Source organism: Delphinus delphis, chromosome 13 (genome assembly GCF_949987515.2).
Source record: "Delphinus delphis chromosome 13, mDelDel1.2, whole genome shotgun sequence".
Lineage (NCBI taxonomy): Eukaryota > Metazoa > Chordata > Mammalia > Artiodactyla > Delphinidae > Delphinus > Delphinus delphis.
The window spans coordinates 47,854,763-47,873,966 of record NC_082695.1 but is presented as its reverse complement, the minus strand read 5'-3'; the positions used below and the strand labels follow the sequence as shown (position 1 = coordinate 47,873,966).

The window sequence follows — 19,204 nt, the reverse complement described above, 5'->3', positions numbered from 1 at the left end:
TATTGGCCATTGGCATTTATTTTCTTGTGAATTCTTGTTTATCTTCTCTGCTCGTTTGTCTCTTGGGTAAGTTTTCCATTCCATATTGCATTGTAGGATTTTATTACACACAAATGATTTAATCTTTGATCTCTTATATGGGTTTCAGATAAATCTCCCACTCTATTATTTTGTTTATGGTGTCTTAAAAAATTGGGCTTATCTGTATTACTTGCTAATATTTTATGCAAGTTATACTTTTGTCATTTTCTCACTGTATTTTTTTCATATATTAAACTCTAAGACCATGCTTTAAAGTGACTTTTATATTTGGAACTTGTTTTCTACCTACCAGATAAGATAAGGGATTATGTAGCTTTACAGATTAGCACTGGTCTTTTCTGTGACATGTCACATAGGAAAAAGATCCCCTTGGCAACTACTTCTCTTAAATAGGCCCCTTGTTTTCCTAAGCTGTAGTTTACCGCTTTTTAGCTCTAACTGTGAGGGAGATAAGATAGTACACCAGAGCTTTAGTAATGTGTGATCTTTCCACTTTTACAGCTTCTTCTCTTCTCTTACTTTTTTCCTCTTTCTTTTTTTCTTTCCTTTCCATCCCTGTACTACCCAACCTCTGAATCAAAGGTGCTTAGGTCTCTCACCTGGAATCAAATCAAAAGGTGGTTTATTTTAAATAATTTACAAATCACTTTTCTCTCAGTTCCTTTCCATCAGAAACAAATTGAAGTTTTTTTCACTACTTACTGTTTATATCTAAGTAGTACTTTTCAGGAGTTTCTTTGGGATGGGAAAAATTTTAGGAATAGATAAATTGCATTAATCTACATGGTTAAGTCAGAAGCTAATTCAGCTATAAGTTAAAATATAATTTCCCCTTCAGTGCGGATAAAATCAACTGTTTTTTCTCTTAGGAAAGAGATAGATAAACTTAACAGTCTGTTTAATCTCCACTGTACATCAATACAAGAAGTTAATATTAATATTGAGAATGAAGAGGCAATGATTAAATTATTGAAGGAAACAAGGTCATCAAGAAAGGAATTAGCTGCTTTATCAAAAACGGTGAGTTTTCATAATTAAAATTTTTAAAAATACTGACATTAGCTTTGTGCCATGGCTATCTGAACTTACTCTCTGTTAATAATTAAATGACAGTTAGCCAGTTTCTTTCTATATTGGTTTTCTATTGCCTATTACCAGAAATTTAGCAGCTTAAAACAGTACCTAGTTATCATGAAGTTTCTCCGGGTCATAGCTCAGCTAGTTCCTCTGCTCCAGATCGTTCCTGATTGAAAGCAAGGTGTCATCAGCCCTGCATTTCTTTCTAAAGACTCCAGGATGAATCTGCTTTCAGGCTCATTCAGTTTTGGCAAAATTCACTTCCTGTGGTTTTAGAACTGAGGTCCTTGTTTCCTTGGTGGCTGTCAACCTGGGATCATTCTCAGCTTTTAGAAGCTACCTGCATCCCCTGGCTGGTGGTTCCCTTCAGGAATGGTGAGCTGAGTCCTCTCACACTTGGTGTCTCACTGATCTTCCCTTATGACTCATCTTTTCTGCCTTCCTCTCCTGTTGCATCTCATTCACTTTAGTAAAAGGAAGCACTAGTAAAACGAAATAATAAAATGATGAAAAGAAATAATAGTTCAGTAAAAGGCAATAATATACATATTCCTGTACCAATTTGCATTCCTACCTAGAGTTAAGAATGGGTTTTTTGCGAGTTTCTATTATAAGGCTCTTGAATTATGTTTTCATTATGGCTTTTTAAATTAATCTATAATTAAGAGTGAGACTGAGCATATATTTAATGGCTTTTTTGGGGGAGGGTCATTTGTATTTCCTTTTCTGTGAAAAACCTGCTCATGGTTTTTACCCTATACATTGATCGATGTTTTTTTTTTTTAATTGATTTATAAGAATTTGTTTTATGTTACAGATTCTAAATATTTTAAAGTTACATATTAAAAATATTTTCACCCAATCTTCTTTCGTTTCTTTATGGTAACTTCTCATGAAGAGAAACTTCAGTTTTACTGTAGTAAGATTTAATATTTTCCTTTGAGCTATGTTTTTCTGAACTTTTAAAATAAATTTTTTATGCCTTTGAGTCAAAAAATATTCTTTGGTATTTTATTCTAAATGGCTTGAAATTTTGCTTTTCATGTTTACATAATGCTTCTAGATTAAATATGTTTAAAATATTCAAAAAAGTGAATTTTTTCTCATTCTATTACTTACAAGTTTAGAAGAAATAAACTATCTGCAGAATTTTAGGAATGCATATTTTACTTGCCAGATATGAAGCATAATCAATTTGAAATTCATATATTGGTATGGTGTGAAGTGAGGTTCCAATTACATTTTTCCTTATATAGAAAACAAATTGTTATAACTTACTGTATTTACTTATATATTAATATTTAGAATCATCTCTCACATATGGGGCTTCCTTATTTGTTTTGTGTGGATCTCTTTTTCCATTCTCTTTTTAATTTGTTTGGTCTACTTAACATGTTTATCTCCATACCTAATGTCAACATTAATAAACTTCTATTATGAGCTTTGATTATCTATAATGATGAATCCCCCAGTCTTACAGTTCTTTAAGAGTTTTACGCTGTTCTTGACCTTTGTGCTTCCATTAAATTTCAGTATTTTCTTGTTCATTTCCTTCATAAATTTTATTGGAATTATGATTGGAATCTCATTCATTTATGTATTATATGATGGAGAAATGAAATCTTTATGATGGGGTCCTTAAACATAAACATGATCTATCTCTCCATTTATTTGGGTAGTTTTACTAAATTGGACCTTAATCAATTTCTTGGAACTTCGTCAAAGGCAGACTCTCTCTGAAAAGTCAGCCTGTGATCAGTCAGACAGATTAACCCTTCTAACTGCACTAAATGTTAAAGTTATTTATTTTGAATTGATTTTTAATGTAATTCTAATTTGTTCATAAAGGTAGTATATATGGTAGATATTATTCATATTTTGTTAAGGCTTAATTTATTTCATACTATATAGGTAAATTGTGTAAATTTTTGATTTTGGAAAAATGCTTTCTCTGATAATGGAGTGCAGTTCTACATAGGTTCATTTTGTGAACTGTGATAATTGGGTTATTTAACTCTTTTATATTTCTGATTTATTTTCTGACTAATGCATCAATTGCTATGAAAGCTGTATTAAAATATATCTCAGTATGATAGTGTATTTCTTTATTTTCATTTTTTTCTATCCATATTTTTGCTTTACATAATTTGAAGCCATATTTTAGATGAAACTAAGTTTAGAATGTTTCTAATTGATTATTTTCTTAAGATGTGTTTTATTTATATGTTTTGGGGCTATAAATTTTTAGAATCTTTGGAATGCATATTTGACTTACAGATGTGAAGTCGACATCATTAAATTCTTTTTGAACAGTTTAAGGACCATATGTACTTTCCTGACATATATTCTATTTTCCATCATGTTATGCCTCTTATTTAGTAATTCCTGTATTAAGATAATTTCTTATTAATTTACACACTAAATGTTTGATAATATTCATTCCCAGTTTAACACACGGCTCTTTCTTTTTATCAGACATTTCTAATTGGCATTGTTTTTTTTCTTGTTACTAAAGTGTATCTTTTACAAGCTTCTTTAGCGAGCTGGATTGGAATTTCTCAAAATTTTCTTTCTCAGAAAATTTTTGTATTTTGTTTTTATTTATGCAATGTAGGGGGTATGCACTTGAGTTAAGATGGGAGTGGCTTACACCACTGCATAGGCAATGTAGAAGAATCCAGAAATAGGCAAGGCTGAAAATCACTAAACTAAAACACACTGGGCTGAAGTGTCAGAGGGGATGAGTTGGGATGAGTAAGTGGGAAGAAACTGATCTTAAATAGGTAGTAATACAAGTCTCTTTGGAATCTGCCCTTGTTTTCAACCTCCAACTTCTCTCTTGCTGCCTCTTTCCCTCTAACTATTCTCTAGCTACTGGACAAACTGCAAGACACCAGAATGTGCCATGGGTTTCCTTCTTCCAGCTTTTCATAAATACTGTTCCCTCTGATTATGATGTCAGTGTTTAACTCAGCTCATCTTCTCCATCCTACTGTTGTCTGGCTGAATCCTCTCATTTTAAACTTCAACTTGGAAAATTGAAGGAAAATTCTTGGAGAAACCATTTCTTCACTTTGTTCTGTCTGCTTTGAACTCTCGTACTCTGTGTTTACCTCCATACTTGTACTGTTACTGGCACCAACAGTCTGTTGAAATCAATGATTACTTGTATACTTCTTTTTAGATTATAAGCTTTTTAAAGACAGGAAATGCATTGTGATTTTTGTTTTCTCTGTGTAACTTGCACAGTGCCTGTCCCATATTAGGCACTCGATAAAATGTCATAATAGACATTCAAAAAAAGCCATATTAGGCTTGTCGAATGAGTGAATTAACTAATGAATAAAGGAAGGGAGGGAGGGAGGGAGGTTGGCAGGGAGGGAGGAAGGAAAGAAGGAAGGAAGGAAGGGCAATGGGGGAAAATAACTTCACCTTGTGAGTCTGGAAAGCACTTGATGAGGTGGAATGTAGACTGTAGACGTTGAAATAAAATATAATATAATGTTAAATAGTTACGACCTCAATTTTCTAATCATGTTGAAATTTATCATTTATAAAAATATCACTGGTAATAAAATATTTTCAAAGAGGGAAAATTCATTCACTAAACCTAAAATCACTTTTTAATTTTTTTGATCATTTCTAAAATAGCAAGTCTGGCCCTCCATAACAAAATGTTATTTTTGATGAGATACTGTGAATGTATTTATGAAGTTAGTAATATTCTTCAATTATGGAAATCATTTGTGGGCTATCATACTTTATAGAGAAGATGAGAACATGATGAAGTTTAGATACACTTTTTTTCTGTATCTTCCTCATTATAAAAACCTTTAAGCTAGATTTGCAAAGTGGGCATATTAAGCACTCAATTAAAAGCAATGATGTGCATTATTTCCGTGCATTATTTTTTGGTATGCAATCGGCACTTCTAATTCAAGAGAAAAATAAAAGATTAGTGCTGCCTAAGTGCACACACAACCTAACTGATCCTTTAAAATTTCAAGGCATATCGTGCTTTCAATTTAGAGTCTTTACCTCATTAATGTACACTTTTCTCCAACTAGTGTTGTCATTGTATCTATGAAAATACATTTTTCCTGTCTCATTTATGCAAACAATGGATTTTGTAACCTAGAAAACATCTTGAAATTGGTTAAGTACTTTAAAAATATTGTCAAGATCAAATTTGTTTTAAATGTAGAAGTAAAGCTGCTTTTCTATAATTTTTCCCCATGTTTTCTTTGAAGTCTATTTCTCGCATAGTTCAGGAATTTGTGTTTAGAATATAATTTCATCATCTGCAACTCTTTGTTTCTTGTGATATTAAAGAAACAGCCATCTACGTTTCATTTTATCCAGTCATTTGATAAAATAATACAAATATGATGTTTAAAGATATAGAAATCCTGGGCTTCCCTGGTGGCGCAGTGGTTGAGAGTCCGCCTGCCGATGCAGGGGACACGGGTTCGTGCCCCGGTCTGGCAAGATCCCACATGCTGCGGAGCGGTTGGGCCTGTGAGCCATGGCCGCTGAGCCTGTGCATCCGGAACCTGTGCTCCGCAACAGGAGAGGAGGCCACAACAGTGAGAGGCCCGTGTACCGCAAAAAAAAAAAAAAAAAAAGATATAGAAATCCTTTGTGATTTTCATATTTTATTAAACAATGACAGGCATACAAAATATTTTTCATAATTTAGTTTACAGATAAAGTTTGTAAATAAGCGAATTCCTCTTACATATATGATATTTTCATATTTTTGGATGTTGTCTTTTTTAGTAGACATTTAATATTTATTGCTAACTTATTGCTCTAGACACTGTAAGTATAAATCCAAACACCACAAAACATCTATTAAACTATACCTTTTGATTGATATTCTTATTTCAAAATCTTTCAAATTAAGCAGTTTATTTATTAAAAATAAATAAGCTAATAATTATCATTAATACTATTAATGTACCGAATAGGAAACCAGTCTAAAGAAGCAGAGTGATTTATCTCGTGCACAAAGTTATGAAGTGATACAGCCAAACTGCAATGCAATTTTTGTTATTGTTTTATTATATAATATTTATGTGTTATATGGATAAAATGTGGTAACATATATAAAATTACACATTGCTAGTTTTTTTCACCATAAGGTTTTAATCTCTTATTATGTCTATATTTTGTGTGACGTATAAAATATTAAATAACATCTATGAAATTGGCTTTCTTTATTTCAATTTTTATTTTAAAGAAGTTGTTAATGTTATGTAAATATTGATTTCAAACCTATGCTCATTATCATTTTAAAGATTTTAAAAGTATACTCAGGTTATAAAAACTATCAGGAATAGATGATTACTTTCACAGAATGTAAGCATCTGTAAAGATGATTTTAAATGGTTTCTCATTTGACCTATTGAAATGATGTATTATATTAAAATTAAATCATTTTTAAATTCTTAGGGTGAACTCTGCTTGGTTATGGTTTATTCTTTTAATTTACTGCTGAGTTTGATTTGCAATTATTTTATATAAGATTTTGCATCCATATTCATAAGTTAGTCTGTATTTCAGTGTTCTTAATTTGTGCTATATTTGATAGATTTTCTTATCAGGATTATGCTGGTTTTGTAAATAAATTGTGAAGCTTTTCTCCCTTTCTGTTACCTGGAGAATTAAGATAGATTTAAATAACTTTTTCTTAAAATTTTCATAAAACATCTTGGTGAAAATATGACTGTTGCTTTTAAATTTTTTAGATTGTTTGAATTATTGTTTTATTTTTCATAGACAGTTGTTTTATTTTATGATGATTAGTCTTATCAGGCTATATATTTATCCTTGATATTCATTTATCATTTTTAATGGTCCTAGAAATAATCCAAATGGATTAAAAATTTCAAATGTAATATAATATGATATAGAATTCTCTTTTATACTTTTGCTTATCTCTTATTTCTAATCGTATATGTATTTTTCACTTTTTAAATGAGATTTTTCAAATTTTTAAAAATTGAATTAAAAAATAGATATGGCTCTTGGACTTAGTAATTCTACAATTTTCCAACTTCTGAAATGTTAATGTATGTTTCTATAGTTATAATTTTCTTTTTGTTTCTTTAGGTTTATTCTCTTTCCTTTTACTTTCCACTTTCCTGTTTTGAATGCTTCATGTTTTTGGTTTTAAATCTTTCCCTAAGATAAATTGTATTTCTTGTTATACTTTGCAGCAAAACCCCTTGAAAGGATTTTCTGTGTTCATTATTTCTATTTCTCTCCTTGCAATCCCACTTCAAATGATTTCCAGTCAGGCTTTCACCACTATACTACACTGCAGTTGCTACTAATGGATCCTATTTTCTTCCTTATGATCCTTATAAAATTGGTGGGATTCATTACACAAACTGTTATCTAAAATTATTTTAGACACTTTTTGGATGGCACAAATACTTAATTTTATCCCTCAAAGTTTAGAATACACTCATGTGAGTAGAAGAAATTACTGATCTATGATCTCACTATTTAAGTATAGTCACTGTTAATATTTGTTTTATATAGATAGGCTTGTAGTATATTTTAAAAGGATATTATATGCATACAGTAATGATGACATGTTTCTCTTTATATAAAAACATTGCAAAATCATTTTATATTTTACAATATAATTTTAATCATTGAGAGTCTCTTAGTCCCTTGTTACTGGACATTTAGTATGTTTTCATTTTTTAAGTATTATAAACAAAGCTGTTATAAATGTCTCTAAAACTTTAAAATATTAACATAACTACTAATTTTAACAAAAAATATTGTGATGGAAAAATAATGAAAGTTGAATCGTGGTATAGTATTAGAAGTTCAAGTAAAAATCATATGCCTTATATTTCTGATGTCTTAAATAATTTGCCTGCATTTTCACATTTTCCAAAATTCTGAAAACTTTTAACTTTGCCCTTTGCTCAGCTCACTTTTTTAAAGACAATATTTCCATTAATTAAATTTCTTGGCTTTCATATCATTAATCCTATAGAGGTATTATCTACTGGAGCTTGTTATGGCAACAATTTAAGATGTGGGTTATACTATTTTACTCTTTACTTAACTTCAAATGTTGTTGATATTGGCATTGATTCATCACTTAAAACATTAACCAAAACTACATAATGACTCTTGGTGTTTACATTGTTTTAAATCTAGGGGGTTTTCCCCTTGATATCATTTGTGATTTAAGTTACTTATTCTTTGGAATGAAAATTCCTTGATTTTGTCTTTATCAAACATTATCTATATGATAAAACAGATAGATTTTGGAAATGTTATAATTGACGAGTGAAATAGCTAAGAAAAGTTACTGGCATTGCAATAAATAGCACAGACTTAAAATCACTGTTGTATGCATTTGGTGCCTTATGATTAACTTTTAGATGAAACAGTCCACTGTGATTTTGTAAACATTATCTTCATCGTCCAATGGATTTCATGTACTCCACTGTCTGCTCTTAGAGACAATTCCTGTGTATTAACTATTGTAAATATTGGTTGCTTCCAATAGTATTCTTTAAAGGATAACAATGCTGCAATCTTATAAATTCAGTTATTTTCTAATTGTTGTGTTAGTTTTGTATATGTTAGAAAAAAAGCCTATAGTCTATGTCACTGCTAAAATTTTAGTTAATATTTTTGGATATAAGTTAAAAATATTATTCAATTACTTTTCTATTAGAGTATAATTGCTTTACAATGTTGTGTTAGTTTCTGCTGTATGGGGAAGAGAATCAGCTATATGTATACATATATCGCCTCCCTCTTGGACCACCCTCCTGCCCCCTGCATCCCACCTATCTAGGTCATCACAGAGCACTGAGCTGAGCTTCATGTGCTTTATAACAGGTTCCCACTAGCTATCTATTTTACACCTGGTAGTATATATATGTCAGTCCTAATCTCCCAATTCATCACACCCTCCCCTTCTCCCACTGTGTCCACATGTCCATTCGCTACATCTGCATCTCTATTCCTGCCCTGGAAATAGGTTCATCTGTACCATTTTTCTGGATTCCACATGTATGCATTAATATATGGTATTTGTTTTTCTCTTTTTCACTTACTTCACTCTGTATGACAGTCTCTAGGTCCATCCACATCTCTACAAATGACCCAGTTTCATTCCTCTTTATGGCTGAGTAATATTCCATTGTATATATGTACCACATCCTCTTTATCTATTCATCTGTCATTGGACATTTAGGTTGTTTCTATGTCCTGGCTATTGTAAATAGTGCTGCAATGAATATTGGGGTGCATGTGTCCTTTTGAATTATGGTTTTCTCAGGGTATATGCCCAGCAGTGGCATTGCTGGGTCACATAGTAGTTCTATTTTTAGTTTTTTAAGAATCCTCTGTACTATTTTCTACAGTGGCTGTATGAATTTACATTCCCACCAACAGTGCAAGACGGTTCCCTTTTCTTCACACCCTCTCCAGCATTTATTGTGTGTAGATTTTGTAATGATGGCCATTCTGACTGGTGTGAGGTGATACCTCATTGTGGTTTTGATTTACATTTCTCTGATAGTTAGTGATGTTGAGCAGCTTTTCATGTGCCACTTGGCCATCTGTAGGTCTTCTTTGGAGAAATGTCTGTTTAGGTCTTCCACCCATTTTTTGATTGGGTTGTTTGGTTTTTTGATATTGAGCTCCATGAGCTGTTTGTATATTTTGGAGGTTAATACTTTGTCCGTTGCTTCATTTGCAAATATTTTCTCCCATTCTGAGGGTTATCTTTTCATCTTGTTTGTAGTTTCCTTTGCTGTGCAAAAACTTTTAAGTTTCATTAGGTCCCATTTGTTTATTTTTGTTTTTATCTCCATTACTGTAGGAGGTGGATCAAAAAAGATCTTGCTGTCATTTATTTCAAAGAGTGTTCTTCCTATGTTTTCCACTAAGAGCTATAGTGTCCAGTCTTACATTTAGGTCTCTAATCCATTTTGAGTTTATTTTTGTGTGTGGTGTTAGGGAGTGTTCTAATTTCATTCTTTTAAATGTAGCTGTCCAGTTTTCCAAGCACCACTTATTGAACAGGTTGTCTTTTCTCCATTGGATATTCTTGCCTCCTTTGTCATAGATCAAGTAACCATAGGTACGTGGGTTTATCTCTGGGCTTTCTGTCCTGTTCCATTGATCTATATTGCTGTTTTTGTGCCAGTACCATAGTGTTTTGATTACCGTAGCTTTGTAGTATAGGCTGAAGTTGGGGAGCATGATTCCTCCAGCTCCATTTTTCTTTTTCAAGATTGCTTTGGCTAGTCGCAGTCTTCTGTGTTTTCATACAAATTGTAATATTTTTTGTTCTAATTCTGTGAGAATACCATTGGTAATTTGATAGGGATTGCTTTGAATCTGTAGATTGCTTTGGATAGTCTAGTCATTTTCACAAGATTGATTCTTCCAATCCAAGAACATTGTATATCTCTCCATCTGTTTGTGTCATCTTTGATTTCTTTCATCAGTGTCTTACAGTTTTCTGAGTACAGGTCTTTTCCTACTTAGGTAGGTTTATTCCTAGGTATTTTATACTTTTTGTTGTGATGGTAGATAGGATTGTTTCCTTAATTTCACTTTCTGATCTTTCATTGTTAGGGTATAGGAATGCAAGAGATTTCTGTGCATTAATTTTGTATCCTGCAACTTTACCACATTCATTGATTAGCTCTAGTAGTTTTCGGGTGGCATCTTTAGGATTTTCTATGTATAGTATCATGTCTTCTGCAAGCAGTGACAGCTTTATTTCTTCTTTTCCAATTCATATTCCTTTTATTTCTTTTTCTTCTCTGGTTGACCTGGGTAAGACTTCCAAAACTACGTTGAATAAGAGTGGCAAGAGTGGACATCCTTGTCTTGTTCCTGATCTTCGAGGAAATGCTTTCAGTTTTTCACCACGGAGATTGATGTTTGCTGTGGGTTTGTCCTATATGACCTTAATTATGTTGAGGTAGGTTGCCTCTGTGTCCACTTTGTGGAGAGTTTTTATCATAAATGGGTGTTTAATTTTATCAAAAGCTTTTTCTGCATTTATTGTGATGATTATATGGTTTTTATTTCTTTATTTGTTAATATCGTGGATCACATTGATTGATTTGTGTATACTGAAGGATCCTTGCTTTGCTGGGATAAACCCCACTTGATCATGGTGTATGATCCTTTTAATGTGTTATTGGATTCTGTTTGCTAGTAGTTTGTTGAGGATTTTTGCATCTATATTCATCAGTGATGTTGGTCTGTAATTTTCTTTTTTTGTAGTATTGTTGTCTGGTTTTAGTATTAGGGTGTTGGTGGCCTCATAGAATGAGTTTGGGAGTGTTCCTTCCTTTGCAATATTTTGGAAGAGTTTGAAAATGATGGGTGTTAGCTTTTCTCTAAATGTTTGATAGAATTCACCTGTGAGCCATCTGGTCCTAGACTTTTGTTTGTTGGAAGATTTTTAATTACAGTTTCAATTTCATTACTTGTGATTGATCTATTCATATTTTCTAATTCTTCCTGGTTCAGTATTGGAAAGTTGTATCTTTCCAACAATTTGTCCATTTCTTCTAGGTTGTCCATTTTATTGGCATAGAGTTGCTTGTAGTAGTCTTTTATGATCCTTTGTATTTCTGCCGTGTCAGTCATAAGTTCTTCTTTTTCAATTCTAATTTTATTGATTTGAATCCTTTCCTTTTTTTTCTTGATGAGTTTTGCTAAAGGGTCATCAATTTTATCTTCTGAAAGAACCAACTTTTAGTTTTATTGTTCTTTGTTATTGTTTTTTTTATTTTTATTTCATTTATTTCTGCTCTAATCTTTATGATTTCTTTCCTTCTACTAACTTTGTGTTCCTCTTGTTCTTCTTTCCCTAGTTACTTTAGGCATAAGCTTAGATTGTTTATTTGAGATTTTTCTCGTTTCTTGAGGTGATATTGTATTGCTATAAACTTCCCTCTTAGAACTGCTTTTGCTGCATCCCGTAGGTTTTGTGTCGTTGTATTTTCATTTTCATTTGTTTCTATGCATTTTTTTAATTTCCTCTTTGATTTCTTCAGTGATCTCTTGATTGTTTAGCAGTGCACTGTTTAGCCTCCATGTGTTTGTGTTTTTTACAGTTTTTTTCCTGTATTTGATTCCCAGTCTCATAGCATTGTTGTTGGAAAAGATGATTGATATGATTTCAATTTTCTTAAATTTTCAAAGGCTTGATTTGTGACCCAAGATGTGATCTATCCTGAAGAATGTTTCATGAGCACTTGAGAAGAAAGTGTATTCTGCCACTTTCTGGTGGAATGTCCTATAAATATCAATTAAATCTATCTACTCTATTGTGTCATTTAAATCTTGTTTTCTTATTTATTTTCTGTCTGGATGATCTGTCCATTGGTGTAAGTGGTGTGTTAAAGTCCCCCACTATTATTATGTTACTGTTGATTTCCCCTTTTATGGCTATAAGCATTTGCCTTTTATATTGAAGTGCTCCTATGTTGGGTTCATAAATATTTATAATTGTTACATCTTCTTCTTGGATTAATCCCTTGATCATTATGTAGTGTCCTTCCTTATCTCTTGTAACAGTCTTTATTTCAAAGTCTATTTTTCTGATATGAGTATTGCTACTCCAGGTTTCTTTTGATTTCCATTTGCATGTAATATCTTTTTCCATCCCCTCACTTTCAGTCTGTATGTGTCCCTAGGTCTGAAGTGGGTCTCTTTTAGGCAGCATATATATGGATTTTGTTTTTGTATCCATTCAGCTAATCTGTGCCTCAGGCCTAACAACCAGTAAGATAGGAACAGAGTCCCACCCATCAAAAAAAATGAGATGACAAAAAAATATGTTACTGATGAAGGAGCAAGGTAAAAACCTACAAGACCAAATAAATGAAGAGAAATAGGCAACCGACCTGAAAAAAGAATTCAGAGTAATGATGGTAAAGATGATCCAAAATCTCAGAAATAGAATGAAGACACGGATCAAGAAAATACAAGAAATGTTTAACAAAGACCTAGAAGAACTAAACAACGAAGAAACAGAGATGAACAACACAATAACTGAAATGAAAAATACACTAGAAGGAATCAATAGCAGAGTAACTGAGGCAGAACAATGAATAAGTGAGCTGGAATATAGAATGGTGGAAATAACTGCCAAGGAGCAAAATAAAGAAAAAATAATGAAAAAAATTGAAGACAGTCTCAGAGACCTCTGGGACAACACTAAACACACCAACATTCAAATTATAGTGGTCCCAGTAGAAGAAGAGAAAGAGAAAGGGTCTGAGAAAATTTTGAAGAGAGTGTAGTTGAAAACTTCCCTAACATGGGAAAGGAAATAGCCACCCAAGTCCAGGAAGCACAGAGAATCCGATATAGGATAAACCCTAGGAGAAACACACCAAGATACATATTTATCAAAGTAACAAAAATTAAATTCAAAGAAAAAATATTAAAAGCAGCAAGGGAAAAGCAAAAAATAACATGCAAGGGAATCCGCATAAGGTTATCAGCTGATTTTTCAGCAGAAACTCTGCAGGCCAGAAGGGAGTGGTAGGATATATTTAAAGTGATGAAAGGGAAAAACCTATAACCAGGATTAATCTACCCAGCAAGGATCTCATTCAGATTCAACAGAGAAATCAAAAACTTTACAGAAAAGCCAAAGTTAAGAGAATTCAACACCACCAAACCAGTTTTACAACAAATGCTAAAGGAACTTCTCTATGTGGGAAACACAAGAAAAGAAAAAGATCTACAAGACCAAACCCAAAACAATTAAGAAAATGGTAAGAGGAACATACATATCTAAAATTACCTTAAATGTAAATGGATTAAATGCACCAACCAAAAGACACATATTCAATTACTTTTAATTTAAGTTCCTTTTAGAAGGGTGTGATTCACATATCCCTTAAATTAGAAGGAAACTTAAAGATGTTGTCCTCCCAACCACCTCAGTATAGTCAAAATAAGGAAGTGATTATCTAAAAAGATTTTAGATAGACCTGCTCTACCATCTAATGGAAAATATATATATATATACGTGTATCATATTATAATAATTTACTGATTTAAAATTTATTTATGGTAGTTTTGTCATTGTTTATCTTGGAATCTTCCAGGGAAGATATTATTTTATCTTCAAAGAGAGATATGGTTATTCCTTCATTATTTTTTATGCCTTTTAATTTTTTATCTTTTGTTTACATTGGTCAGTACATGAAGTACAGTGTTAAATGATAGTAAAGATCATGGGCATCCTTTTTATGTCCTTCTCTTAATGGGATTGCTCCTAGTTTTTTCCCTTAAGTAAGAGGCCAGCTTTAAGATTCAATATGCATTTTATTATGTTAAAAAGTATTTATCAGTTTCAATTTGACTATTTTTAAAATCAGGAATGGATGTTAATTTTTGCCAAGCCTTTTCTGCGTTTGGGGATATGTTCATGTAATATCTTCTCTATAAATACAGTGAATTATATTGATGGATTTCCTAATGTTGAACCTTGAATTATTAGAATAAATCTCATTTGGTCATAATATCCCATCCTTTCTTAAACACATTCCAGTTTTCTTTTTTGTCTCACCATTCAACCAAAATACCTCTGATTTAGGTCAACAGTGATTTCCACATTGCTAAATCTAATCATTGTTTCTTTGTTCTTATCTTCTTTAACTTACATGTAGCAGTTAACCAAGTTGGTTATACCCTTATCTCTGGAAACTTTTTTCTCTTGGCTCTAAGAACACATACTATTCTTGTTTCTTTATACTTTTCTGGATTCTTGTTCTCAGTTTCCTTTACTGGTTTCTCTTTCTCTCTCCACACTCCAGACATTTGAGAATCCAAGGGCTTATCCTCTTATTATAAGCTTTGTATATGTAACTGCCAACCCAGTCTCCATTTAGATGTCTAGTGGGTTTCTCAAGCTTAACTTTTCGAAAATTAAACTTGATATCCAATTGCATTATACCTGCAGCCTTCCGCATTTGAGTTTATGACAATTCAGTCCTTCCAGTTTTTCAGACCAAGACCGTCAAAATACTCATTAAAATTATGTATTCATTTATGTTGGGAATTACTTGTCCAAATATGCATATGTTCAGTTTTCACAGATCATGCCAAATTTTTTCCCAAAATTGTTATACATTTTTCTATTCAGACCACCATGTATGAGAATTCCAGCCTCAGATTAATAGCATCATCTAATATTATCTTTTATTTATTTTTAACTATTGTGCTTTTGTTGAATTTGTCCTACTGTGGTTTTAAATTTGCATTTCTACGATGACTTATGAGGTAGAGAATTTTTAAAGCAATTCATTTAAAGCAACATTTAATGTTTTAATCTATCATAGAGTGTTGGACTCAGATTTCTCCTCCACATTCTGGTTGTGACCTTCACTTTACACCTTTTAGATACTCAGTTATCTCATCTGAACAACTAGATGTGTGTTAATTTAATATGTTAATAATCTACAAGAGAGATTAGGGTTTAAGGTGTTGATTAAGGGGAAGTACTTCATGAAGTTGTTAAAATTATTCACTGAATTAGTTCAAACCACCAAATACACTTACGTGCTCTCAGATTTGTAAATGGGTGATCAGCCATTAATCTTTAATATGGGCTTTTCTGAAAACTTCTCACTCCCTATTAATTCAATTAGAACTTCAAGTCTTCTTGGGTAAAAAATTCATGTTTCTACATGACTTTTATGATTGAGAACTGCATCAAAGATTAGGATATACCACAAAGATGTTTTCTCATTCAAAAACCTAAAATGTCCTAATATAAATTTAAAATAAGTATTGCACATTAGGGGAAAAAAATAAATCCAACAAAACTGAAGCCATAGAATACACCCTTTAATCATGCCAAGTTAGATGTGTCTCATTTTCTTAATGACTTGGTTACAACTTTATCTGAGAAATGCATTCAAAATATGTTGCAGTATCTAAAAAGCTTGATTAATAGCTTTTTCATGATTATTTACTAAGCAATAGTAATGAGTGGGTATGAAAGCTTGAATATCACTTCGCTAAGTAATTTGGTAGTTTATGAAGAAAATTTTTGGAAAATATTTCAAAGGCTTCTTGAAACAAACATTTATGAAAAGTCTATTTTCATTTGGTTTAGATATTAAGTCTAACGTTCAATTACCTTGTTAATTTATATACAGGTAAATCATCTTATAATTTATTGAACTTCTCATCTTAAAGTTATAGCATCAGCCCAAATATTCCTTTAATTATGGATAGTAATTCTTCTAAAAATTATATTTAGTATTTCTTTTGGTAAATTGAATACATTTAATACTACTTTTTTAATTTTTATATTAGCTGTTTATTTCATGAAATCGTTTTTAATTTTATTTTTAAAGTTACTCTTTATGGTATATAATATTGGATTTTAACTTACAATAACAATAGTTTCTTTTTTAAATAAGTTAGTTGACTTAAGAAAATTGTTAAATGTATAATAGTACAGGTGGTATAGTATGTAAATGTGAATAAAATAATAAAGAGGATTCAGAAATGGTTTGGAAAACAATGTTCTTTTGAATTATTTGCTTTGTCATTAATTTCAGGATTTTGTTGCCTCTTAGAAATATTGGCCTTGTATTTTAATTGTATAATTCAGTGGTTTTTAGTATATTACAAGTTTATGGAACTGTAACCACTATGTAATTTTAGAACATTTTAATTATGCCCAAAAGGGACCCTATACCCATTAGCAGTCATTCTCAATTCCTTCCTCCCCTCAGTCCTTAGCAACCAACAAATTTACTTTCTGTCTCTATGGATTTGCTGCTTCTGGGCATTTCATAGCCATGTTGTAGAATCTATCAGTACTTCATTCCTTTTTTATGTCTGAATAGTATTCCATTGTATGTATATATCACATTTTGTTTATCCATTCATCAGTTGAAGGGTGTTTCGGCTGTTTCTACCTCTTGGCTATTATGAATAATGCTGCTATTAACATTGATGTACAAGTTTTTGCATACATGTTGTCATTTCTCTTGGTTATATACCTAGAAGTGGAATTCCTGGGACTATACATACTATACTATACATACTATACATGTATACTATACATACTATACTATACTAAACATACAATATAATTGTATGTTTAACATTTTAAGGAACTGCCAACTATTTTCAAAGTGACTGCCACATTTTATATTCCCACCAGAAATCTATGAGGGTTCTAATTTCTTCATATCCTCAGCAATAATTGGTATTGTCTATCTTTATTATTAAAACCATCCTATTGGGTGTGAAGTGGTATCTTGTGGTTTCGATTTGCATTTCCCTAATCACTAATGATATAGAAAAAATTTTCATGTGCTTGTTTTCCATTTGTTTATCTCCTTTGGAGAAATGTCTTTTCACATATTTTGACCATTTTAAATTCAGTTGACATTTCATTATTGAGTTGTAAGTATTCTTTATGTAGTCTGGATATTGGACTCTCATCAGATAGGTAGTTTGAAAATATTTTCTCCTACTCTGTAAAGTGTCTTTTCACTTTTGATAATTCTTGAAGCTCAAAAGTTTTTAACTTTGATGAAGTCTTATTTGTCTATTTTATCTTTGGTTACCCATGCTTTAAGTGTCATATCTAAGAAACTGTTGCCTGAACCAAAGTCACAGGATTTATGTCTATCTTTTCTTCTGATATTTTTATCATTTTAATTCTTACATTTAGGTCTTTGATCCAATTTTAGTAATTTTTGTATGAAGTAAGGGGTCCAAACTCGTTCTTTGCATGAGGGTATCCAGTATTCCCAACAGCACTTTTTTAAAACACTATTTTTTCCCCATTGCATTATCTAGACACCTTTGTTGAATTCAGTCAGTCATTGATTTATTTAGGGACTCTGAATTCTATTCCATTGATTTGTATGTCTTTCCTTGTGCCAGTACTACCATGTGTTGATCACTGTACCTTTGTAGGATGTTTTAAAATCCAAAAGTGTGAGCCCTTCAGTTTTTTTCTTTCAAAGATTGTTTTTGCTATCCTGGGACCTTTGGGTTTTCAAATGTATTTTAGGATATGCTTGTCAATTTCTGAAAAGAAGTAAACTAGCATTTTGAAAGGGGATTGCATGGAATCAGTAGATCAATTAAAGGAGTATTATCATCTTCTAATCCATGAACAAAGGTGTCTTTCCGTTTATTTAAGCCTCTTCAACTCTTTTCAACTATGTGTTATAGTTTTCAGTATATAAATTTTGCACTTTTTAGTAAAATTTATTCCTAATAATTTTATTAATTTTGATGCTACTGTAAATGAACTTTTGTTCTTAATTTCATTTTTGGATTGTTAATTGCTATTGTATGGAAATAAAACTACTTTTTCTGTGTTATACCCTGCAAGTTGCTAAACTTATACTAGACTCTAGTAGGGGTTTTTTTTGTAGATTCATTAGGATTTTCTATGTATAAGATCTGAAAATCTGCAAATACAAATGCTTTTATTTCTATCCTCCCAATATGGAAACCAGATTATTTGTTTTTGTTGCGTAAATACTCTGGCTAGAACCTCAAGTACAATGTTAAAAATGATAAGAGCAAACATCCTGATCTCAGATGATAGCATTCATTTTTCATCATTAAGTATAATGTTTGTTTTTCATACACTTTTATATCAGGCTGAGGAAATTTTGTAGGGTTTTTTGTGTTGTTGTTGTTAAGTGGTTTCATCATGAAAGGGTGTGGAATTATGTAAAATAACTTTTCTATATCCATTGAGAGGATCAGGTGAATTTGATTCTGTATTATATGAATACAGTATATTACATTAAGTGATTTTTGCATATTGAAACAATCTTGCATTCCCAACATGAATCCTACTTGGTTGTGGTGTATAATCCCTCATATATTACTGGATTGTTTGCTGCTATTTTGTGGAGGATGTTTGTGTTTATATTCACAAGTGATATTGGTCTATAGTTTTATTTCTTGTGATGTCTTGGGCAGAATTTGGTATTGGGTAATATAGCCTCATAGAATACTTCTTTCCTAATTTTTAAGAATTTTTGAAGAACTCTTGTTAATTCATCTT

General features: G+C 31.6%; 1 protein-coding gene across 1 annotated transcript in view; it reads left to right on the top strand.

Annotated features, from left to right (window-relative positions):
• Positions 1-19,204, top strand: part of CCDC178 (coiled-coil domain containing 178) — a 234,081-nt gene that overhangs the window by 63,053 nt on the left and 151,824 nt on the right. The window contains exon 9 of the mRNA XM_060027775.1: positions 912-1,062. Within this exon, the coding sequence (XP_059883758.1) occupies positions 912-1,062 (151 nt within the window). The remainder of the gene's footprint in view (positions 1-911; positions 1,063-19,204) is intronic.